This window comes from Scyliorhinus torazame, chromosome 10 (genome assembly GCF_047496885.1).
Source record: "Scyliorhinus torazame isolate Kashiwa2021f chromosome 10, sScyTor2.1, whole genome shotgun sequence".
Classification (NCBI taxonomy): Eukaryota; Metazoa; Chordata; class Chondrichthyes; order Carcharhiniformes; family Scyliorhinidae; genus Scyliorhinus; species Scyliorhinus torazame.
The window spans coordinates 2,017,298-2,043,422 of record NC_092716.1 but is presented as its reverse complement, the minus strand read 5'-3'; the positions used below and the strand labels follow the sequence as shown (position 1 = coordinate 2,043,422).

At 50.5% G+C, this 26,125-nt stretch overlaps 1 protein-coding gene across 1 annotated transcript in view; it reads right to left on the bottom strand.

The window, feature by feature from the left end:
- Positions 1-457: 457 nt before the first annotated feature.
- Positions 458-26,125, bottom strand: part of galns (galactosamine (N-acetyl)-6-sulfatase) — a 142,809-nt gene continuing 117,141 nt past the window's right edge. Inside the window, exons 13-14 of the mRNA XM_072517730.1 lie at positions 23,383-23,500; positions 458-4,846 (exon numbers count right to left, since the gene is read on the bottom strand). Coding sequence (XP_072373831.1) covers positions 4,760-4,846; positions 23,383-23,500 — 205 coding nt within the window. The 3' untranslated portion in view covers positions 458-4,759. The remainder of the gene's footprint in view (positions 4,847-23,382; positions 23,501-26,125) is intronic.

The following is a 26,125-nucleotide window of genomic DNA, read 5'->3' as shown; positions in this document are numbered from 1 at the left end:
GAAGGGGGGCCGATGTTGTGGCCTTCGCCACTCCAATTGCCCAGCGAAGAATCTTGCAGAATCGGAGGTCGGATACCCTGCCGGGGCTGGCGGCCTGGCTGGGGGGACCCTGTACGATTTTCGTCAGTTAGAAAAGACCAAATTTGAGTTGAGGGGGTCAGTGGAGGGCTTCGAGACATGGTGGAGATTGTTCATGGCAATGTTTGAGGAATTGTTCGTTGCGAGGATGCGGAGGGTGGGGGTAAAAGGGGAAAAATGGTACAAACTGCGGAGTGTGAGGTTGCGGAGGCTGCGGAGGGTGAGGGTGTGGAGGGTGAGGGTGTGCGGTTGTGCATTATTCCCCTGGTCTACTCTTCGTTACGGTTTCAAGGATATCAGTAATATTGGCGAAGCAGGACTTCCACTTTTGAAATCTGTGTGACTTCTCTCCTTGATATTTCACTATTACATCGATGAGTAAGGATTCTACTTTTTTATTTGTTTACAGGATGTAAGTGTTGCGGGTTGGCACACATTAACAACCCACCTCTAATAGCCATTGATGTTAACTGGTCAATAGTTCATCAAACATGTTCCTTCATCCTTTTTAAATATAGGAATCTGGGGCGGGAATCTCCCGTACCCGGCAGGGCGGGGGGGTCGGAGAATCCCGCTCCACATCATTTATCTGCATGTTTTCTGGAACAATTCCCTTTCTGTCACTCATCTCCCCTCTGCCTTCCCACTGAAATGTCCACCCTCGTGCACAGGGCTGCTCAGTATTAGTCAGGCATGTTTAACAAAGAGTCAATGTTTCCAGGCCAGGTTCGGTTCAGTGGATAAAAAGTGAAAGGGCTAGGTTTGGGCTATGTACATCATTTCTAACTATCCCCACAATAATCATTCACTGGCCATTATTCTGCTTTCTCAGATATTTGTCTTCTGAATTCATTTGGCTGTTGTTGTTATTGTTCTCCAGATAATGTTCGAGGTTATTCCTGATGATAAACTCCACTATTTTACGTACAGTAGATTAACGGCAATTGATCTGAAGTTACTGAAGGTGCTGACTCTCACTGGGGGACAGTTCCTGAAGGTGCCGACTCTCACTGGGGGACAGTTCCTGAAGGTGCTGACTCTCACTGGGACACAGTTCCTGAAGGTGCTGACTCTCACTGGTGGACAGTTCCAGAAGGTGCTGACTCGCCCTGGGACACAGTTCCTGAAGGTGCTGACTCTCACTAGGGGACAGTTCCTGAAGGTGCTGATTCTCACTGGGGGACAGTTCCTGAAGGTGCTGACTCTCACTGAGATACAGTCCCTGAAGGTGCTGACTCTCACTGAGATACAGTTCTTGAAGGTGCTGACTCTCACTGGGGGAACAGTTCCTGAAGGTGCTGACTCTCACTGAGATACAGTTCCTGAAGGTGCTGACTCTCACTGGGACACAGTTCCTGAAGATGCTGACTCTCACTGGGACACAGTTCCTGACTCTCACTGGGACACAGTTCCTGAAGGTGCTGACTCTTACTGGGGGACAGTTCCTGAAGGTGCTGACTCTCACTGGGGGACAGTTCCTGAAGGTGCTGACTCTCAGTGAAGACAGTTCCTAAAGGTACTGACTCTCACTGGGGGACAGTTCCTGAAGGTGCTGACTCTCACTGGGGGACAGTTCCTGAAGGTGCAGACGCTCACTGGGGGTCAGTTCCTGAAGGTGCTGACTCTCACTGACACACAGTTCCTGAAGGTGCTGAGTCTCACTGAGATACAGTTCCTGTAAGTGCTGACTCTCACTGGGATATAGTTCCTGAAGTTGCTGACTCTCACTGGGACACAGTTCTTGAAGGTGCTGACTCTCACTGGGGGACCGTTCCTGAAGGTGCTGACTTCACTGGTGACAGTTCCTGAAGGTGCTGACGCTCACTGGGGGACAGTTCCTGAAGGTGCTGACTCTCACAGACACACAGTTCCTGAAGGTGCTGAGTCTCACTGAGATACAGTTCCTGTAAGTGCTGACTCTCACTGGGATATAGTTCCTGAAGTTGCTGACTCTCACTGGGACACAGTTCTTGAAGGTGCTGACTCTCACTGGGGGACAGGTCGTGAAGGTGCTGACGCTCACTGGGGGACAGTTCCTGAAGGTGCTGACTCTCACTGGGGGACCGTTCCTGAAGGTGCTGACTTCACTGGTGACAGTTCCCGAAGGTGCTGACTCTCACTGGGACACAGTTCCTGAAGGTGCTGACTTTACTGGGGACAGTTCCTGAAGGTGCTGACTTAACTGGGGACAGTTGCTGAAGGTGCAGACTCTCACTGAGGGACAGTTCCTGAAGGTGCTGACCCTATCTGGGGGACAGTTGCTGAAGTGCTGACTCTCACTGGGGACAGTTCCTGAAGGTGCTGACTCTCACTGGGACACAGTTCCTGAAGGTGCTGACTCTCACTGGGGGACACAGTTCCTGAAAGTGTTGACTCTCACTGGGGGACAGTTCCTGAAGGTGCCGACTCTCAGTGGGACACAGTTCCTGAAGGTGCTGACTCTCACTGGGGGACAGTTCCTGAAGGTGCTGACTCTCACTGGAACACAGTTCTTGAAGGTGCTGAATCTCGCTGGGACACAGTTCCTGAAGGTGCTGACTCTCACTAGGGGACAGTTCCTGAAGGTGCTGATTCTCACTGGGGGACAGTTCCTGAAGGTGCTGACTCTCACTGAGATACAGTTCCTGAAGGTGCTGACTCTCATTGAGATACAGTTCTTGAAGGTGCTGACTCTCACTGGGACACAGTTCCTGAAGGTGCTGACTCTCACTGAGATACAGTTCCTGAAGGTGCTGACTCTCACTGGGGGACAGTTCCTGAAGGTGCTGACTCTCACTGGGCGACAGTCCCTGAAGGTGCTGACTCTCAGTGGGGGACTGTTCCTGAAGGTGCTGACTCTCACTGGGAGATAGTTCCTGACTCTCACTGGGACACAGTTACTGAAGGTGCTGACTTACTGGGGGACAGTTCCTGAAGGTGCTGACTCTCAGTGGAGGACAGTTCCTGAAGGTGCTGACTCTCACTGGGGGACAGTTCCTGAAGGTGCTGACTCTCACTGGGGGACAGTTCCTGAAGGTGCTGACGCTCACTGGGGGACAGTTCCTGAAGGTGCTGAGTCTCAGAGATACAGTTCCTGTAAGTGCTGACTCTCACTGGGATATAGTTCCTGAAGGTGCTGACTCTCACTGGGGGACAGTTCCTGAAGGTGCTGACTCTCACTGGGGGACAGTTCGTGAAGGTGCTGACGCTCACTGGGGGACAGTTCCTGAAGGTGCTGACTCTCACTGGGGGACCGTTCCTGAAGGTGCTGACTTGACTGGGGACAGTTGCTGAAGGTGCTGACTTTCACTGGGGGACACTTCCTGAAGGTGCTGACTCTCACTGGGGACAGTTCCTGAAGGTGCTCACTCTCACTAGGACACAGTTCCTGAAGGTGCTGACTCTCAGTGGGACACAGTTCCTGTAGGTGCTGACTCTCAGTGGGACACAGTTCCTGAAGGTGCCGACTCTCAGTGGGATACAGTTCCTGAAGGTGCTGACTCTCTCTGTGACACAGTTCCTGAAGGTGCTGACTCTCACTGGGGACAGTTCCTGAAGGTGCTGACTCTCCCTGGGACACAGTTCCTGAAAGTGTTGACTCTCACTGGGGGACAGTTCCTGAAAGTGTTGACTCTCCCTGGGGGACAGTTCCCTAAGGTGCTGGCTCTCACTGGGGGACAGTTCCCGAAGGTGCTGGCTCTCACTGGGGGACAGTTCCTGAAAGTGTTGACTCTCCCTGGGGGACAGTTCCTGAAGGTGCTGACTCTCACGGGGGAACAGTTCCTGAAGGTGCTGACTCTCACTGGGACACAGTTCCTGAAAGTGTTGACTCTCACTGGGGGACAGTTCCTGAAAGTGTTGACTCTCCCTGGGGGACAGTTCCTGAAGGTGCTGACTCTCACTGGGGAACAGTTCCTGAAGGTGCTGACTCTCACTGGGGGACAGTTCCTGAAGGTGCTGACGCTCACTGGGACACAGTTCCTGAAGGTGCTGGATCTCACTGGGAGACAGTTCCTGAAGGTGCTGACTCTCCCTGGGGGACAGTTCCCTAAGGTGCTGGCTCTCACTGGGGGACAGTTCCCGAAGGTGCTGGCTCTCACTGGGGGACAGTTCCTGAAAGTGTTGACTCTCCCTGGGGGACAGTTCCTGAAGGTGCTGACTCTCACTGGGGAACAGTTCCTGAAGGTGCTGACTCTCACTGGGACACAGTTCCTGAAGGTGCTGACTCTCACTGGGGGACAGTTCCTGAAGGTGCTGACGCTCACTGGGACACAGTTCCTGAAGGTGCTGGCTCTCACTGGGAGACAGTTCCTGAAGGTGCTGACTCTCACTGGGACACAGTTCCTGAAAGTGTTGACTCTCACTGGGACACAGTTCCTGAAGGTGCTGACTCTCACTGGGACACAGTTCCTGAAGGTGCTGACTCTCAGTGGGACACAGTTCCTGAAAGTGTTGACTCTCACTGGTGGGAATTCTGCTGGGGATGTTGATTGTGATGGTTCAGAATCCAGTGTAAATTGTATAAATGTGTTGGATATAGCAGTTCAGGCGAAGGGCATCAAAGGATCTGGGGGGAAAGTGGGATTAGGCTATCTGGTTGGATGATCAGCCCTGATCATAATAAATGGTGGCGTAGTCTCAAGGGCTGAATGGCCTCCTCCTGCTCGTGTTGTCAATGTTTGGATGTCTCCTGTGAGCAATGTCAATGTGGCCAGCTACATTTCCATGGGCTGGACCTGGGAACTTTCAGACATTTGCCGAGCTTTTCACAACCTGGGGGATTCCAATTCTGATGGGAGAAAATGGAAGAGGTTAATGAATGACTTGCCTAAAATCACTATTTACTTACCCTCCCCATGCTCATCCCCTCCTGACACAGTCCACCCATTGCTACCCTGTGTGTGTAAAGGGGCTTTTAAAATTGTCACTCACATTAACAGTGATGTTGTGTGGGGCAGGACGGTGGCACAATGGTTAGCACTGCTGCCACACGGCACCGAGGCCACAGGTTCGAATCCCGGTCTCGGGTCACTGTCCGTGCGGAGTTTGCACATTCTCCCCGTGTTTGCATGGATTTCGCCCCCACAACCCAAATATGTGCAGGGTAGGTGGATTGGCCACGCTAAATTGCCACTTAATTAGATCAAAAATAATTGGCTATGCTAAATTTATGATGTGCTCCATGCAGTGACTCCAATAGCTGAAGTACATTGACAGACTAAAGCACTCAGCTCAAAGCAGGTTATTTGAGGTGGTGATAAGTAGCTGTTATCAACCTTCCTTTGGGAAATCATTGCTGAATGCTAACCCGCATTTTATGCTTTTACAATTCTGATAAACCTGAGACATTATTTAGTCCCAGTGAGGGAAATATAAATCTCAGGGGACATGGAGTGAAAATGAGCAAGTCAATATTGACCCTCTGACAGTGCAGCACTCCCTCAGTACTGACCCTCTGACAGTGCAGCACTCCCTCAGTACTGACCCTCTGACAGTGCGGCACTCCCTCAGTACTGACCCTCTGACAGTGCGGCACTCCCTCAGTACTGACCCTCTGACAGTGCAGCACTCCCTCAGTACTGACCCTCAGACAGTGCAGCACTCCCTCAGTACTGACCCTCAGACACTGCAGCACTCCCTCAGTACTGACCCTCTGACAGTGCAGCACTCCCTCAGTACTGACCCTCTGACAGTGCAGCACTCCCTCAGTACTGACCCTCTGACAGTGCAGCACTCCCTCAGTACTGACCCTCTGACAGTGCAGCACTCCCTCAGTACTGACCCTCTGACAGTGCAGCACTCCCTCAGTACTGACCCTCTGACAGTGCAGCACTCCCTCAGTACTGACCCTCTGACAGTGCAGCACTCCCTCAGTACTGACCCTCTGACAGTGCAGCACTCCCTCAGTACTGACCCTCTGACAGTGCAGCACTCCCTCAGTACTGACCCTCAGACACTGCAGCACTCCCTCAGTACTGACCCTCTGACAGTGCGGCACTCCCTCAGTACTGACCCTCTGACAGTGCAGCACTCCATCAGTACTGACCCTCTGACAGTGCAGCACTCCCTCAGTACTGACCCTCTGACAGTGCTGCACTCCCTCATACTGACCCTCTGAGTGCGGCACTCCCTCAGTACTGACCCTCTGACAGTGCAGCACTCCCTCAGTACTGACCCTCTGACAGTGCTGCACTCCCTCATACTGACCCTCTGAGTGCGGCACTCCCTCAGTACTGACCCTCTGACAGTGCGGCACTCCCTCAGTACTGACCCTCTAACAGTGCAGCACTCCCTCAGTACTGACCCTCTGACAGTGCTGCACTCCCTCAGTACTGACCCTCTGACAGTGCGGCACTCCCTCAGTACTGACCCTCTAACAGTGCAGCACTCCCTCAGTACTGACCCTCTGACAGTGCTGCACTCCCTCATACTGACCCTCTGAGTGCGGCGTTCCCTCCTCAGTACGGCGATTGGCTGGAAAATCCCCATTTATAGAATTTACAATGCTGAAGGAGGCCATTCGGCCCATCGAGTCTGCACCGGCCCTTACAAAGAGCACCCTACTCAAGCCCACCTCTCTACTGTATCCCCGTAATCCCTACTTAACCTTTTTCGGACACTAAGGGCAATTGATCATGGCCAGTCCACCTAACCTGCACATCTTTGGACTGTGGGAGGAAACCGGAGCACCCGGAGGAATCCCACGCAGACACGGGGAGACCGTGCAGACTCCGCACAGACAGTGACCCAGCCGGGAATTGAACCTGGGACCCTGGAGCTGTGAAGCAGTTGTGCTAACCACTGTGCTACAATGCTGTCTCCGGAATCGGGGGCGGCGCCATTTTTGCGATGCTCCGCCCCTCAAAAACAGCTCAGACACCTCAGGGTGTCCCTTGAGGCCCTCCCCCCGATACTCCGCCCTCGATGGGCCGAGTCCCCGACGGTTTGGGACACGTGTGCCCACACCATTCGTGGGACCTCGCGTGGTGGCTGCGGACTGTGTCCAGTGCCGCCACAGTCGGGCGGGGGGGGAGGGGGGTGGTGCTGTTCTGCTGGCAGGGGGGGCTTCGGCGGGCGCTGGTGGGAGGGCGGCGGTGAGGCTAGTTACAGGGGGGCAGTTATTGGCTGGCCAGGTCCACGCGCGCCCGGCACCATGTTGCACAGTGCAGCCGCCACAGGCCACCGCCGTACGCACGGGCGACTAAGGACTCAGCCATTCTCCGACCGTGTCCGCAGGTAAAGCGGGCTTTACATGTCACGGCTGCTAGCCCCCCCACCAGGCGGAGGATCGGTGAGGGGGCGGCACTGACATTCTGGTGGGAAGACCAGACGGATCCTCCGCACATAGCCGCAGGATCGGAGAATCCAGCCCATGATGTTCATCTTGCAGCAACTACAAGGGAAATGCAGGAAACCGCACCAACGCTTGTACATGGCCTTCTTTGACCTCTCAAAGGTCTTTCAACACTGTTAACCGTGAAGGATATGGAACGTTGTCCTCCGTTTCGGCTGCCCCCAGAGGACTGTCTCCATCCTCCAGCTGCTCCATGATGACGTGCAAGCCATGATCCTGACCAACAGATCCACCACAGACCCAGTTCATGTTCAGACTGGGGCCAAACATGGCTGTGTCACTGCATCGTTTCTCTTCCAGATCATTCTTGCTGCCTCATCTCACCCTCAGCAAGCTTCTCCGTTTGCAATCGCAGCCTTTGGTCACCTAAAGAATGTTTGAGGACCAGGACCAGCTCATGGTGTTCAGAGCAGTGATACCCATCCTTCTATATGGCTCAGACACATGGACTTTGCACACAGGCACCTCTAAACCCTGGAGAAGAACTCCCAGCATTCCCTGAGCAAGATCCTGCAGATACATTGGCAGGGGGGGTGTACCAACATCAGTATTCCCGCTCAGAGTGGGTGTACCAACATCAGTATTCCCGCTCAGGGTGGGTGTACCAACATCAGTATTCCAGCTCAGGGTGGGTGTACCAACATCAGTATTCCAGCTCAGTGTGGGTGTACCAATATCAGTATTCCTGCTCAGAGTGGGTGTACCAATATCAGTATTCCAGCTCAGGGTGGGTGTACCAACATCAGTATTCCTGCTCAGAGTGGGTGTACCAACATCAGTATTCCCGCTCAGGGTGGGTGTACCAATATCAGTATTCCTGCTCAGAGTGGGTGTACCAATATCAGTATTCCCGCTCAGGGTGGGTGTACCAATATCAGTATTGCCGCTCAGGGTGGGTGTACCAATATCAGTATTCCCGCTCAGGGTGGGTGTACCAATATCAGTATTCCCGCTCAGGGTGGGTGTACCAATATCAGTATTCCTGCTCAGAGTGGGTGTACCAATATCAGTATTCCCGCTCAGGGTGGGTGTACCAATATCAGTATTCCCGCTCAGGGTGGGTGTACCAATATCAGTATTGCTGCTCAGAGTGGGTGTACCAATATCAGTATTCCCGCTCAGGGTGGGTGTACCAACATCAGTATTGCTGCTCAGAGTGGGTGTACCAATATCAGTATTCCTGCTCAGTGTGGGTGTACCAATATCAGTATTCCTGCTCAGAGTGGGTGTACCAATATCAGTATTCCTGCTCAGAGTGGCTGTACCAATATCAGTATTCCAGCTCAGGGTGGGTGTACCAATATCAGTATTCCAGCTCAGGGTGGGTGTACCAATATCAGTATTCCTGCTCAGAGTGGGTGTACCAAAATCAGTATTCCCGCTCAGGGTGGGTGTACCAATATCAGTATTCCCGCTCAGGGTGGGTGTACCAACATCAGTATTCCAGCTCAGGGTGGGTGTACCAATATCAGTATTCCTGCTCAGAGTGGGTGTACCAATATCAGTATTCCAGCTCAGGGTGGGTGTACCAATATCAGTATTCCCGCTCAGGGTGGGTGTACCAATATCAGTATTCCTGCTCAGAGTGGGTGTACCAATATCAGTATTCCTGCTCAGAATGGGTGTACCAACATCAGTATTCCCGCTCAGTGGGTGTACCAATATCAGTATTCCCGCTCAGGGTGGGTGTACCAACATCAGTATTCCTGCTCAGAGTGGGTGTACCAATATCAGTATTCCCGCTCAGGGTGGGTGTACCAACATCAGTATTCCCGCTCAGGGTGGGTGTACCAATATCAGTATTCCTGCTCAGAGTGGGTGTACCAATGTCAGTATTCCCGCTCAGGGTGGGTGTACCAATATCAGTATTCCCGCTCAGAGTGGGTGTACCAATATCAGTATTCCTGCTCAGAGTGGGTGTACCAACATCAGTATTCCTGCTCAGAGTGGGTGTACCAACATCAGTATTCCCGCTCAGGGTGGGTGTACCAACATCAGTATTCCTGCTCAGAGTGGGTGTACCAATATCAGTATTCCCGCTCAGGGTGGGTGTACCAACATCAGTATTCCCGCTCAGGGTGGGTGTACCAATATCAGTATTCCTGCTCAGAGTGGGTGTACCAATGTCAGTATTCCCGCTCAGGGTGGGTGTACCAATATCAGTATTCCAGCTCAGGGTGGGTGTACCAACATCAGTATTCCTGCTCAGAGTGGGTGTACCAACATCAGTATTCCCGCTCAGGGTGGGTGTACCAATATCAGTATTCCTGCTCAGAGTGGGTGTACCAATATCAGTATTCCCGCTCAGGGTGGGTGTACCAATATCAGTATTGCCGCTCAGGGTGGGTGTACCAATATCAGTATTCCCGCTCAGGGTGGGTGTACCAATATCAGTATTCCCGCTCAGGGTGGGTGTACCAATATCAGTATTCCTGCTCAGAGTGGGTGTACCAATATCAGTATTCCCGCTCAGGGTGGGTGTACCAATATCAGTATTCCCGCTCAGGGTGGGTGTACCAATATCAGTATTGCTGCTCAGAGTGGGTGTACCAATATCAGTATTCCCGCTCAGGGTGGGTGTACCAACATCAGTATTGCTGCTCAGAGTGGGTGTACCAATATCAGTATTCCTGCTCAGTGTGGGTGTACCAATATCAGTATTCCTGCTCAGAGTGGGTGTACCAATATCAGTATTCCTGCTCAGAGTGGCTGTACCAATATCAGTATTCCAGCTCAGGGTGGGTGTACCAATATCAGTATTCCAGCTCAGGGTGGGTGTACCAATATCAGTATTCCTGCTCAGAGTGGGTGTACCAAAATCAGTATTCCCGCTCAGGGTGGGTGTACCAATATCAGTATTCCCGCTCAGGGTGGGTGTACCAACATCAGTATTCCAGCTCAGGGTGGGTGTACCAATATCAGTATTCCTGCTCAGAGTGGGTGTACCAATATCAGTATTCCAGCTCAGGGTGGGTGTACCAATATCAGTATTCCCGCTCAGGGTGGGTGTACCAATATCAGTATTCCTGCTCAGAGTGGGTGTACCAATATCAGTATTCCTGCTCAGAATGGGTGTACCAACATCAGTATTCCCGCTCAGTGGGTGTACCAATATCAGTATTCCCGCTCAGGGTGGGTGTACCAACATCAGTATTCCTGCTCAGAGTGGGTGTACCAATATCAGTATTCCCGCTCAGGGTGGGTGTACCAACATCAGTATTCCCGCTCAGGGTGGGTGTACCAATATCAGTATTCCTGCTCAGAGTGGGTGTACCAATGTCAGTATTCCCGCTCAGGGTGGGTGTACCAATATCAGTATTCCCGCTCAGAGTGGGTGTACCAATATCAGTATTCCTGCTCAGAGTGGGTGTACCAACATCAGTATTCCTGCTCAGAGTGGGTGTACCAACATCAGTATTCCCGCTCAGGGTGGGTGTACCAACATCAGTATTCCAGCTCAGAGTGGGTGTACCAATATCAGTATTCCCGCTCAGGGTGGGTGTACCAACATCAGTATTCCCGCTCAGGGTGGGTGTACCAATATCAGTATTCCTGCTCAGAGTGGGTGTACCAATGTCAGTATTCCCGCTCAGGGTGGGTGTACCAATATCAGTATTCCCGCTCAGAGTGGGTGTACCAATATCAGTATTCCTGCTCAGAGTGGGTGTACCAATATCAGTATTCCCGCTCAGGGTGGGTGTACCAACATCAGTATTCCCGCTCAGGGTGGGTGTACCAATATCAGTATTCCTGCTCAGAGTGGGTGTACCAATATCAGTATTCCCGCTCAGGGTGGGTGTACCAATATCAGTATTCCCGCTCAGGGTGGGTGTACCAACATCAGTATTCCTGCTCAGAGTGGGTGTACCAATATCAGTATTCCTGCTCAGAGTGGGTGTACCAATATCAGTATTCCCGCTCAGGGTGGGTGTACCAATATCAGTATTCCAGCTCAGGGTGGGTGTACCAATATCAGTATTCCTGCTCAGAGTGGGTGTACCAAAATCAGTATTCCCGCTCAGGGTGGGTGTACCAATATCAGTATTCCCGCTCAGGGTGGGTGTACCAACATCAGTATTCCAGCTCAGGGTGGGTGTACCAATATCAGTATTCCTGCTCAGAGTGGGTGTACCAATATCAGTATTCCAGCTCAGGGTGGGTGTACCAATATCAGTATTCCCGCTCAGGGTGGGTGTACCAATATCAGTATTCCTGCTCAGAGTGGGTGTACCAATATCAGTATTCCTGCTCAGAATGGGTGTACCAACATCAGTATTCCCGCTCAGTGGGTGTACCAATATCAGTATTCCCGCTCAGGGTGGGTGTACCAACATCAGTATTCCTGCTCAGAGTGGGTGTACCAATATCAGTATTCCCGCTCAGGGTGGGTGTACCAACATCAGTATTCCCGCTCAGGGTGGGTGTACCAATATCAGTATTCCTGCTCAGAGTGGGTGTACCAATGTCAGTATTCCCGCTCAGGGTGGGTGTACCAATATCAGTATTCCCGCTCAGAGTGGGTGTACCAATATCAGTATTCCTGCTCAGAGTGGGTGTACCAACATCAGTATTCCTGCTCAGAGTGGGTGTACCAACATCAGTATTCCCGCTCAGGGTGGGTGTACCAACATCAGTATTCCTGCTCAGAGTGGGTGTACCAATATCAGTATTCCCGCTCAGGGTGGGTGTACCAACATCAGTATTCCCGCTCAGGGTGGGTGTACCAATATCAGTATTCCTGCTCAGAGTGGGTGTACCAATGTCAGTATTCCCGCTCAGGGTGGGTGTACCAATATCAGTATTCCCGCTCAGAGTGGGTGTACCAATATCAGTATTCCTGCTCAGAGTGGGTGTACCAATATCAGTATTCCCGCTCAGGGTGGGTGTACCAACATCAGTATTCCCGCTCAGGGTGGGTGTACCAATATCAGTATTCCTGCTCAGAGTGGGTGTACCAATATCAGTATTCCCGCTCAGGGTGGGTGTACCAATATCAGTATTCCCGCTCAGGGTGGGTGTACCAACATCAGTATTCCTGCTCAGAGTGGGTGTACCAATATCAGTATTCCTGCTCAGAGTGGGTGTACCAATATCAGTATTCCCGCTCAGGGTGGGTGTACCAATATCAGTATTCCCGCTCAGGGTGGGTGTACCAACATCAGTATTCCCGCTCAGGGTGGGTGTACCAATATCAGTATTCCTGCTCAGAGTGGGTGTACCAATATCAGTATTCCCGCTCAGGGTGGGTGTACCAATATCAGTATTCCCGCTCAGGGTGGGTGTACCAATATCAGTATTCCTGCTCAGAGTGGGTGTACCAATATCAGTATTCCCGCTCAGGGTGGGTGTACCAATATCAGTATTCCCGCTCAGGGTGGGTGTACCAATATCAGTATTCCCGCTCAGAGTGGGTGTACCAATATCAGTATTCCTGCTCAGAGTGGGTGTACCAACATCAGTATTCCTGCTCAGTGTGGGTGTACCAATATCAGTATTCCTGCTCAGAGTGGGTGTACCAATATCAGTATTCCCGCTCAGGGTGGGTGTACCAACATCAGTATTCCCGCTCAGGGTGGGTGTACCAATATCAGTATTCCTGCTCAGAGTGGGTGTACCAACATCAGTATTCCAGCTCAGGGTGGGTGTACCAACATCAGTATTGCTGCTCAGAGTGGGTGTACCAATATCAGTATTCCTGCTCAGTGTGGGTGTACCAATATCAGTATTCCTGCTCAGAGTGGGTGTACCAATATCAGTATTCCTGCTCAGAGTGGCTGTACCAATATCAGTATTCCAGCTCAGGGTGGGTGTACCAATATCAGTATTCCAGCTCAGGGTGGGTGTACCAATATCAGTATTCCTGCTCAGAGTGGGTGTACCAAAATCAGTATTCCCGCTCAGGGTGGGTGTACCAACATCAGTATTCCTGCTCAGAATGGGTGTACCAATATCAGTATTCCAGCTCAGGGTGGGTGTACCAATATCAGTATTCCTGCTCAGAGTGGGTGTATCAATATCAGTATTCCAACTCAGGGTGGGTGTACCAATATCAGTATTCCCGCTCAGGGTGGGTGTACCAATATCAGTATTCCTGCTCAGAGTGGGTGTACCAATATCAGTATTCCTGCTCAGAATGGGTGTACCAACATCAGTATTCCCGCTCAGTGGGTGTACCAATATCAGTATTCCCGCTCAGGGTGGGTGTACCAACATCAGTATTCCTGCTCAGAGTGGGTGTACCAATATCAGTATTCCTGCTCAGAATGGGTGTACCAACATCAGTGTTCCCGCTCAGTGGGTGTACCAATATCAGTATTCCCGCTCAGGGTGGGTGTACCAATATCAGTATTCCTGCTCAGAGTGGGTGTACCAACATCAGTATTCCTGCTCAGAATGGGTGTACCAACATCAGTATTCCTGCTCAGAGTGGGTGTACCAACATCAGTATTCCCGCTCAGGGTGGGTGTACCAATATCAGTATTCCTGCTCAGAGTGGGTGTACCAACATCAGTATTCCTGCTCAGTGTGGGTGTACCAACATCAGTATTCCTGCTCAGAATGGGTGTACCAATATCAGTATTCCTGCTCAGAGTGGGTGTACCAATATCAGTATTCCCGCTCAGAGTGGGTGTACCAATATCAGTATTCCTGCTCAGAGTGGGTGTACCAATATCAGTATTCCTGCTCAGGGTGGGTGTACCAATATCAGTATTCCTGCTCAGAGTGGGTGTACCAAAATCAGTATTCCCGCTCAGGGTGGGTGTACCAATATCAGTATTCCTGCTCAGGGTGGGTGTACCAATATCAGTATTCCTGCTCAGAGTGGGTGTACCAATATCAGTATTCCCGCTCAGAGTGGGTGTACCAATATCAGTATTCCTGCTCAGGGTGGGTGTACCAATATCAGTATTCCTGCTCAGAGTGGGTGTACCAACATCAGTATTCCTGCTCAGGGTGGGTGTACCAATATCAGTATTCCTGCTCAGGGTGGGTGTACCAATATCAGTATTCCTGCTCAGGGTGGGTGTACCAACATCAGTATTCCCGCTCAGAGTGGGTGTACCAACATCAGTATTCCCGCTCAGGGTGGGTGTACCAACATCAGTATTCCTGCTCAGAGTGGGTGTACCAATATCAGTATTCCTGCTCAGGGTGGGTGTACCAATATCAGTATTCCAGCTCAGGGTGGGTGTACCAATATCAGTATTCCTGCTCAGAGTGGGTGTACCAATATCAGAATTCCAGCTCAGGGTGGGTGTACCAATATCAGTATTCCTGCTCAGAGTGGGTGTACCAACATCAGTATTCCAGCTCAGGGTGGGTGTAGCAACATCAGAATTGCTGCTCAGAGTGGGTGTACCAATATCAGTATTCCAGCTCAGGGGGGGTGTACCAACATCAGTATTCCCGCTCAGAGTGGGTGTACCAACATCAGTATTCCAGCTCAGGGGGGTGGACCAACATCAGTATTCCCGCTCAGAGTGGGTGTACCAATATCAGTATTCCAGCTCAGGGTAGGTGTACCAATATCAGTATTCCTGCTCAGAGTGGGTGTACCAATATCAGTATTCCTGCTCAGTGTGGGTGTACCAATATCAGTATTCCTGCTCAGAGTGGGTGTACCAATATCAGTATTCCTGCTCAGAGTGGCTGTACCAATATCAGTATTCCAGCTCAGGGTGGGTGTACCAATATCAGTATTCCTGCTCAGAATGGGTGTACCAATATCAGTATTCCAGCTCAGGGTGGGTGTACCAATATCAGTATTCCTGCTCAGAGTGGGTGTACCAACATCAGTATTCCTGCTCAGAGTGGGTGTACCAATATCAGTATACCCGCTCAGAGTGGGTGTACCAATATCAGTATTCCTGCTCAGGGTAGGTGTACCAATATCAGTATTCCTGCTCAGAGTGGGTGTACCAACATCAGCATTCCTGCTCAGAATGGGTGTACCAACATCAGTATTCCTGCTCAGAGTGGGTGTACCAATATCAGTATTCCCGCTCAGTGGGTGTACCAATATCAGTATTCCCGCTCAGGGTGGGTGTACCAATATCAGTATTCCCGCTCAGAGTGGGTGTACCAACATCAGTATTCCCGCTCAGAGTGGGTGTACCAACATCAGTATTCCAGCTCAGGGTGGGTGTACCAGCATCAGTATTCCCGCTCAGGGTGGGTGTACCAACATCAGTATTCCAGCTCAGGGTGGGTGTACCAACATCAGTATTCCAGCTCAGGGTGGGTGTGCCAACATCAGTATTGCCGCTCAGGGTGGGTGTACCAATATCAGTATTCCCGCTCAGAGTGGGTGTACCAACATCAGTATTCCTGCTCAGAGTGGGTGTACCAATATCAGTATTCCTGCTCAGAGTGGGTGTACCAATATCAGTATTCCAGCTCAGGGTGGGTGTACCAACATCAGTATTCCAGCTCAGGGTGGGTGTACCAACATCAGTATTGCCGCTCAGGGTGGGTGTTCCAACATCAGTATTCCTGCTCAGAGTGGGTGTACCAATATCAGTATTCCCGCTCAGAGTGGGTGTACCAACATCAGTATTCCTGCTCAGAGTGGGTGTACCAACATCAGTATTCCAGCTCAGGGTGGGTGTACCAACATCAGTATTGCCGCTCAGGGTGGGTGTACCAATATCAGTATTCCTGCTCAGAGTGGGTGTACCAATATCAGTATTCCAGCTCAGGGTGGGTGTACCAATATCAGTATTCCTGCTCAGAGTGGGTGTACCAACATCAGTATTCCAGCTCAGGGTGGGTGTACCAACATCAGTATTGCCGCTCAGGGTGGGTGTACCAATATCAGTATTCCCGCTCAGAGTGGGTGTACCAATATCAGTATTCCTGCTCAGAGTGGGTGTACCAACATCAGTATTCCAGCTCAGGGTGGGTGTACCAACATCAGTATTCCCGCTCAGGGTGGGTGTACCAATATCAGTATTCCCGCTCAGAGTGGGTGTACCAATATCAGTATTCCCGCTCAGAGTGGGTGTACCAACATCAGTATTCCCGCTCAGAGTGGGTGTACCAATATCAGTATTCCAGCTCAGGGTGGGTGTACCAATATCAGTATTCCTGCTCAGAGTGGGTGTACCAACATCAGTATTCCAGCTCAGGGTGGGTGTACCAACATCAGTATTCCCGCTCAGGGTGGGTGTACCAACATCAGTATTCCCGCTCAGGGTGGGTGTACCAATATCAGTATTCCCGCTCAGGGTGGGTGTACCAACATCAGTATTCCCGCTCAGGGTGGGTGTACCAATATCAGTATTCCCGCTCAGAGTGGGTGTACCAATATCAGTATTCCCGCTCAGGGTGGGTGTACCAATATCAGTATTCCCGCTCAGGGTGGGTGTACCAATATCAGTATTCCCGCTCAGAGTGGGTGTACCAATATCAGTATTCCCGCTCAGGGTGGGTGTACCAATATCAGTATTCCCGCTCAGGGTGGGTGTACCAATATCAGTATTCCCGCTCAGAGTGGGTGTACCAATATCAGTATTCCCGCTCAGGGTGGGTGTACCAATATCAGTATTCCCGCTCAGGGTGGGTGTACCAATATCAGTATTCCAGCTCAGAGTGGGTGTACCAATATCAGTATTCCCGCTCAGGGTGGGTGTACCAATATCAGTATTCCAGCTCAGAGTGGGTGTACCAATATCAGTATTCCCGCTCAGAGTGGGTGTACCAACATCAGTATTCCCGCTCAGGGTGCGTGTACCAATATCAGTATTCCCGCTCAGAGTGGGTGTACCAACATCAGTATTCCTGCTCAGAATGGGTGTACCAACATCAGTATTCCTGCTCAGAGTGGGTGTACCAACATCAGTATTCCCGCTCAGGGTGGGTGTACCAATATCAGTATTCCTGCTCAGAGTGGGTGTACCAACATCAGTATTCCTGCTCAGTGTGGGTGTACCAACATCAGTATTCCTGCTCAGAATGGGTGTACCAATATCAGTATTCCTGCTCAGAGTGGGTGTACCAATATCAGTATTCCCGCTCAGAGTGGGTGTACCAATATCAGTATTCCTGCTCAGAGTGGGTGTACCAATATCAGTATTCCTGCTCAGGGTGGGTGTACCAATATCAGTATTCCTGCTCAGAGTGGGTGTACCAAAATCAGTATTCCCGCTCAGGGTGGGTGTACCAATATCAGTATTCCTGCTCAGGGTGGGTGTACCAATATCAGTATTCCTGCTCAGAGTGGGTGTACCAATATCAGTATTCCCGCTCAGAGTGGGTGTACCAATATCAGTATTCCTGCTCAGGGTGGGTGTACCAATATCAGTATTCCTGCTCAGAGTGGGTGTACCAACATCAGTATTCCTGCTCAGGGTGGGTGTACCAATATCAGTATTCCTGCTCAGGGTGGGTGTACCAATATCAGTATTCCTGCTCAGGGTGGGTGTACCAACATCAGTATTCCCGCTCAGAGTGGGTGTACCAACATCAGTATTCCCGCTCAGGGTGGGTGTACCAACATCAGTATTCCTGCTCAGAGTGGGTGTACCAATATCAGTATTCCTGCTCAGGGTGGGTGTACCAATATCAGTATTCCAGCTCAGGGTGGGTGTACCAATATCAGTATTCCTGCTCAGAGTGGGTGTACCAATATCAGAATTCCAGCTCAGGGTGGGTGTACCAATATCAGTATTCCTGCTCAGAGTGGGTGTACCAACATCAGTATTCCAGCTCAGGGTGGGTGTAGCAACATCAGAATTGCTGCTCAGAGTGGGTGTACCAATATCAGTATTCCAGCTCAGGGGGGGTGTACCAACATCAGTATTCCCGCTCAGAGTGGGTGTACCAACATCAGTATTCCAGCTCAGGGGGGTGGACCAACATCAGTATTCCCGCTCAGAGTGGGTGTACCAATATCAGTATTCCAGCTCAGGGTAGGTGTACCAATATCAGTATTCCTGCTCAGAGTGGGTGTACCAATATCAGTATTCCTGCTCAGTGTGGGTGTACCAATATCAGTATTCCTGCTCAGAGTGGGTGTACCAATATCAGTATTCCTGCTCAGAGTGGCTGTACCAATATCAGTATTCCAGCTCAGGGTGGGTGTACCAATATCAGTATTCCTGCTCAGAATGGGTGTACCAATATCAGTATTCCAGCTCAGGGTGGGTGTACCAATATCAGTATTCCTGCTCAGAGTGGGTGTACCAACATCAGTATTCCCACTCAGGGTGGGTGTACTAACATCAGTATTCCTGCTCAGAGTGGGTGTACCAATATCAGTATTCCAGCTCAGGGTGGGTGTACCAATATCAGTATTCCCGCTCAGGGTGGGTGTACCAATATCAGTATTCCTGCTCAGAGTGGGTGTACCAATATCAGTATTCCAGCTCAGGGTGGGTGTACCAACATCAGTATTCCTGCTCAGAATGGGTGTACCAATATCAGTATTCCCGCTCAGTGGGTGTACCAATATCAGTATTCCCGCTCAGGGTGGGTGTACCAATATCAGTATTCCTGCTCAGAGTGGGTGTACCAACATCAGTATTCCTGCTCAGAATGGGTGTACCAACATCAGTATTCCTGCTCAGAGTGGGTGTACCAACATCAGTATTCCCGCTCAGGGTGGGTGTACCAACATCAGTATTCCCGCTCAGAGTGGGTGTACCAACATCAGTATTCCTGCTCAGAGTGGGTGTACAAACATCAGTATTCCCGCTCAGAGTGGGTGTACCAATATCAGTATTCCTGCTCAGGGTGGGTGTACCAATATCAGTATTCCTGCTCAGGGTGGGTGTACCAATATCAGTATTCCTGCTCAGAGTGGGTGTACCAATATCAGTATACCCGCTCAGAGTGGGTGTACCAATATCAGTATTCCTGCTCAGGTTAGGTGTACCAATATCAGTATCCCTGCTCAGAGTGGGTGTACCAACATCAGCATTCCTGCTCAGAATGGGTGTACCAACATCAGTATTCCTGCTCAGAGTGGGTGTACCAATATCAGTATTCCCGCTCAGTGGGTGTACCAATATCAGTATTCCAGCTCAGGGTGGGTGTACCAACATCAGTATTCTTGCTCAGGGTGGGTGTACCAACATCAGTATTCCTGCTCAGAGTGGGTGTACAAACATCAGTATTCCTGCTCAGAGTGGGTGTACAAACATCAGTATTCCCGCTCAGAGTGGGTGTACCAATATCAGTATTCCTGCTCAGAGTGGGTGTACCAATATCAGTATTCCTGCTCAGAGTGGGTGTACCAATATCAGTATACCCGCTCAGGGTGGGTGTACCAATATCAGTATTCCTGCTCAGAGTGGGTGTACCAATATCAGTATTCCCGCTCAGGGTGGGTGTACCAATATCAGTATTCTTGCTCAGGGTGGGTGTACCAACATCAGTATTCCCGCTCAGAGTGGGTGTACCAATATCAGTATTCCTGCTCAGGGTGGGTGTACCAATATCAGTATTCCTGCTCAGAGTGGGTGTACCAATATCAGTATACCCGCTCAGAGTGGGTGTACCAATATCAGTATTCCTGCTCAGGGTAGGTGTACCAATATCAGTATTCCTGCTCAGAGTGGGTGTACCAACATCAGCATTCCTGCTCAGAATGGGTGTACCAACATCAGTATTCCTGCTCAGAGTGGGTGTACCAATATCAGTATTCCCGCTCAGTGGGTGTACCAATATCAGTATTCCAGCTCAGGGTGGGTGTACCAACATCAGTATTCTTGCTCAGGGTGGGTGTACCAACATCAGTATTCCCGCTCAGAGTGGGTGTACCAACATCAGTATTCCCGCTCAGAGTGGGTGTACCAATATCAGTATTCCAGCTCAGGGTGGGTGTACCAGCATCAGTATTCCCGCTCAGGGTGGGTGTACCAACATCAGTATTCCAGCTCAGGGTGGGTGTACCAACATCAGTATTCCAGCTCAGGGTGGGTGTGCCAACATCAGTATTGCCGCTCAGGGTGGGTGTACCAATATCAGTATTCCCGCTCAGAGTGGGTGTACCAACATCAGTATTCCTGCTCAGAGTGGGTGTACCAATATCAGTATTCCTGCTCAGAGTGGGTGTACCAATATCAGTATTCCAGCTCAGGGTGGGTGTACCAACATCAGTATTCCAGCTCAGGGTGGGTGTACCAACATCAGTATTGCCGCTCAGGGTGGGTGTACCAACATCAGTATTCCTGCTCAGAGTGGGTGTACCAATATCAGTATTCCCGCTCAGAGTGGGTGTACCAACATCAGTATTCCTGCTCAGAGTGGGTGTACCAACATCAGTATTCCAGCTCAGGGTGGGTGTACCAACATCAGTATTGCCGCTCAGGGTGGGTGTACCAATATCAGTATTCCTGCTCAGAGTGGGTGTACCAATATCAGTATTCCAGCTCAGGGTGGGTGTACCAATATCAGTATTCCTGCTCAGAGTGGGTGTACCAACATCAGTATTCCAGCTCAGGGTGGGTGTACCAACATCAGTATTGCCGCTCAGGGTGGGTGTACCAATATCAGTATTCCCGCTCAGAGTGGGTGTACCAATATCAGTATTCCTGCTCAGAGTGGGTGTACCAACATCAGTATTCCAGCTCAGGGTGGGTGTACCAACATCAGTATTCCCGCTCAGGGTGGGTGTACCAATATCAGTATTCCCGCTCAGAGTGGGTGTACCAATATCAGTATTCCCGCTCAGAGTGGGTGTACCAACATCAGTATTCCCACTCAGGGTGGGTGTACCAACATCAGTATTCCCGCTCAGAGTGGGTGTACCAATATCAGTATTCCAGCTCAGAGTGGGTGTACCAATATCAGTATTCCAGCTCAGGGTGGGTGTACCAATATCAGTATTCCTGCTCAGAGTGGGTGTACCAACATCAGTATTCCAGCTCAGGGTGGGTGTACCAACATCAGTATTCCCGCTCAGGGTGGGTGTACCAACATCAGTATTCCCGCTCAGGGTGGGTGTACCAATATCAGTATTCCCGCTCAGGGTGGGTGTACCAACATCAGTATTCCCGCTCAGGGTGGGTGTACCAATATCAGTATTCCCGCTCAGAGTGGGTGTACCAATATCAGTATTCCCGCTCAGGGTGGGTGTACCAATATCAGTATTCCCGCTCAGGGTGGGTGTACCAATATCAGTATTCCCGCTCAGAGTGGGTGTACCAATATCAGTATTCCCGCTCAGGGTGGGTGTACCAATATCAGTATTCCCGCTCAGGGTGGGTGTACCAATATCAGTATTCCCGCTCAGAGTGGGTGTACCAATATCAGTATTCCCGCTCAGGGTGGGTGTACCAATATCAGTATTCCCGCTCAGGGTGGGTGTACCAATATCAGTATTCTGGCTCAGAGTGGGTGTACCAATATCAGTATTCCCGCTCAGGGTGGGTGTACCAATATCAGTATTCCAGCTCAGAGTGGGTGTACCAATATCAGTATTCCCGCTCAGAGTGGGTGTACCAACATCAGTATTCCCGCTCAGGGTGCGTGTACCAATATCAGTATTCCCGCTCAGAGTGGGTGTACCAACATCAGTATTCCCGCTCAGAGTGGGTGTACCAATATCAGTATTCCAGCTCAGAGTGGGTGTACCAATATCAGTATTCCCGCTCAGGGTGGGTGTACCAACATCAGTATTCCCGTTCAGGGTGGGTGTACCAATATCAGTATTCCCGCTCAGGGTGGGTGTACCAACATCAGTATTCCAGCTCAGGGTGGGTGTACCAATATCAGTATTCCCGCTCAGGGTGGGTGTACCAATATCAGTATTCCAGCTCAGGGTGGGTGTACCAACATCAGTATTCCAGCTCAGGGTGGGTGTACCAATATCAGTATTCCAGCTCAGGGTGGGTGTACCAATATCAGTATTCCCGCTCAGGGTGGGTGTACCAATATCAGTATTCCCGCTCAGGGTGGGTGTACCAATATCAGTATTCCCGCTCAGGGTGGGTGTACCAATATCAGTATTCCAGCTCAGGGTGGGTGTACCAATATCAGTATTGCTGCTCAGAGTGGGTGTACCAACATCAGTATTCCCGCTCAGGGTGGGTGTACCAACATCAGTATTCCCGCTCAGGGTGGGTGTACCAACATCAGTATTCCCGCTCAGGGTGGGTGTACCAATATCAGTATTCCTGCTCAGGGTGGGTGTACCAATATCAGTATTCCTGCTCAGGGTGGGTGTACCAATATCAGTATTCCCGCTCAGGGTGGGTGTACCAATATCAGTATTCCAGCTCAGGGTGGGTGTACCAATATCAGTATTCCCGCTCAGGGTGGGTGTACCAATATCAGTATTCCAGCTCAGGGTGGGTGTACCAATATCAGTATTCCCGCTCAGGGTGGGTGTACCAACATCAGTATTCCCGCTCAGGCCAACATCCCCAGCACCAAAGTATTGACCACACTTGACAGCTCTGCTGCACGGGGTATATTGTCCACATACTTGACACAAGACGCCTGAGACATGTGTTCTACTCAGAGTTTCAACATGGCTATTGAGCCCCAGGAGGGCAGAAGGACTCCCTGAAAACATCCTTGAAAACATACAACATCCCCACCAACACCAGGGGACACATGGCCCAAGACCAGGAAAGAATCTGGGAAGGAGCTGAACACCATGAGTTTCATCGGCGAGAGTGAGCTGAAGGTGTTGAAAGCAGAAAGGAGCGTGTGGCATCCTGGGCACTTCACCCACCCACTCCTCCAACCACCATCTGCGCCACCTGTCACTGAGACTGTAGGTCACGTATTGGACTCCCTCAGTCACCTGAAAACTCATTTTTAGTGGAAGCAAGTCAGCTTGGTCTCTGAGACTGGCTGAGAAGGAGCACACACAATACAGACTGTCACCAGAAGGTGGCAGTGGTGCTGACGGTAGAGTTTTATTTTCTGCCTGGCCATGGATATTTAATAATTTTTATATATGCTGGAGGTGATAATCAATGCTCTCTCTTTTGCTTTAATGAATAATTCTAACCACTCACCATGACAGCCCGGTCACACACATTGAGCTGGGGCTGTCCAGGTACCAGGGAGGCTTTGTGGTGTTGCACAATGTTTGTGATCTTTCTCATCACCATCTCATACTCCTGGTGGGAAACCCTGCAAGTGGAGAATTATAGTCAGAGCAAGCTGGACCCTTTCTGTAATATCAGCTCATTAACTGTGTAACATGAAACAAGTGTGGTCAGATAAAACTCACTTTCAGACATTGGGCCGAGATCTCACTGCCTAACACGGCTCACAGTGCTTTTTCACCAAGTCAGGCGGAGTAACTCAGCACGTAAAAGCCCAGCTGCTAACCTTGAAAGCTTCCCTTTTCCCATGGAGGGCTTTTGGGGACATGGGATGTCCAACCAGAAACAGGATGGTAGATTGTGAAAGGAAAGTGAAGAAATATAATCAAGCAGTATATATAGAATAAGAAATAACCGGCAGTGAGTAACCGACTGGAATCTAATCGAGGGATTTGGGATGGTTTAGATATAGAATAACAGATTCCCGGGGGTGAGTTACCGACAGCAATCGACTCGAGGGGTTCAGGGGTGGTTTATTTATAGAATAACGGACACCAGGGAGTGAGTTACAGACTGGAATCTAATCGAGGGGTTCGGGGTGGTTTATATATAGAACAACGGATACCCCGGGGTGAGTTACAGACTGGAATCTAATCGAGGGGTTCAAGGCTGGTTTAGATATAGAATAACAGATACACGGGAGTGAGTTACGACTGGAATCTAATCCAGGGGTTCGGGGGTATTCTATGTAGAATAACGGACACCAGGGAGTGAGTTACAGACTGGAATCTAATCGAGGGGTTCGGGGTGGTTTATATATAGAATAACAGATACCCGGGAGTGAGTTACAGACTGGAATCTAATCGAGGGGATTAAGGGTGGTTTATATATAGAATAACAGATACCCGGGGGTGAGTTACAGACTGGAATCTAATCGAGGGGTTCAAGGCTGGTTTAGATATAGAATAACAGATACCCGGGAGTGAGTTACGACTGGAATCTAATCCAGGGGTTTGGGGCGGTTTATATATAGAATAGTACGAAGTCTTACAACACCAGGTTAAAGTCCAACAGGTTTGTTTCGATGTCACTAGCTTTCGGAGCGCTGCTCCTTCCTCAGGTGAATGAAGAGGTATGTTCCAGAAACACATATATAGACAAATTCAAAGATGCCAAACAATGCTTGGAATGCGCTCAGGACGCAGCAGACCAGCTGGGGAACACCGCCAAACAGGTGAGACAACAATACTATGCCACCGATATGCACACCAAGAACAGAAAGCTTGAGAAACTTGGCATCACCACCGGCAGCAACCAAGCCACCCCCGGTACTACAGTAGAAAACAATACAGGGAAATCTATTGTCAACTTGTCAGACTCCACCCTTCAACCAGACGAAATCGAAGTCCTCAGCAGAGGGCTTAATTCCTGCACCACCACCAAAATGGACCCCATCAGTCTCGCGGCAGACACGGAGGAATTCATCAGGCGAATGAGGCTCCGGGAATTCTTCCACAGACCCCAAGAGGCCAACAGCGAACCCAAGCAGACTATCAATGAACCGGAACAGCAGACCGAGAGATCTGCGGTGCGGCAACCGAAGAGGAAAGAGTCGAATTGGACCCGTCCGGAAGGCCGCTGCCTTAGACTCGACATGTATGCTCAATCCGTCAGGAGTCGCGTCAATGCCAGATTCATCAGTCACAATCACAAGACAGCCCCGAACGTCACCCAAGCACAACGCAATGCCATCCGCGCTCTCAAGACCAACCACAGCATCGTCATCAAACCAGCAGACAAAGGAGGGGCCACTGTCGTACTGAACAGAACAGACTACTGCAAAGAAGTATACCGACAACTGAACAACCAAGAACACTACAGACAGTTACCCGCAGATCCGACCAAGGAACACATCCGCCAACTTAACACACTGATCAAGACCTTGGATCCAGATCTTCAGAGCACCCCACGTGCTCTCATCCCACCTACTCCCCGCATTGGAGATCTCTACTGCCTCCCGAAAATACATAAGGCCAACACACCAGGCCGCCCAATCGTTTCAGGCAATGGGACCCTGTGTGAGAACCTCCCTGGCTACATCGGGGGCATCTTGAAACCCATCGTACAAGGTACACCCAGCTTCTGTCGCGACATGACGGACTTCCTACAGAAACTCAGCACCCATGGACCAGTTGAACCAGGAACATTTCTCGTCACAATGGACGTCTCGGCACTCTATACCAGCATCCCCCATGACGACGGCATTGCTGCAACAGCCTCAGTACTCAACACCGACAACTGCCAATCTCCAGACGCAATTCTGCAACTCATCCGCTTCATTCTGGATCACAACGTCTTCACCTTCGACAACAAGTTCTTCATCCAGACGCATGGAACAGCCATGGGGACCAAATTCGCACCCCAATACGCCAACATCTTCATGCACAAGTTTGAACAGGACCTACTCACCGCACAGGACCTTCAACCGATGTTATACACCAGATACATCGATGACATTTTTTTCCTTTGGACCCACGGCGAAGAATCACTGAAACGACTACACGATTACATTAATAAGTTCCATCCAACCATCAGACTCACCATGGACTACTCTCCAAAATCAGTTGCATTCTTGGACACACTCGTCTCCATCAAGGACGGTCACCTCAGCACTTCGCTTTACCGCAAACCCACGGATAACCTCACGATG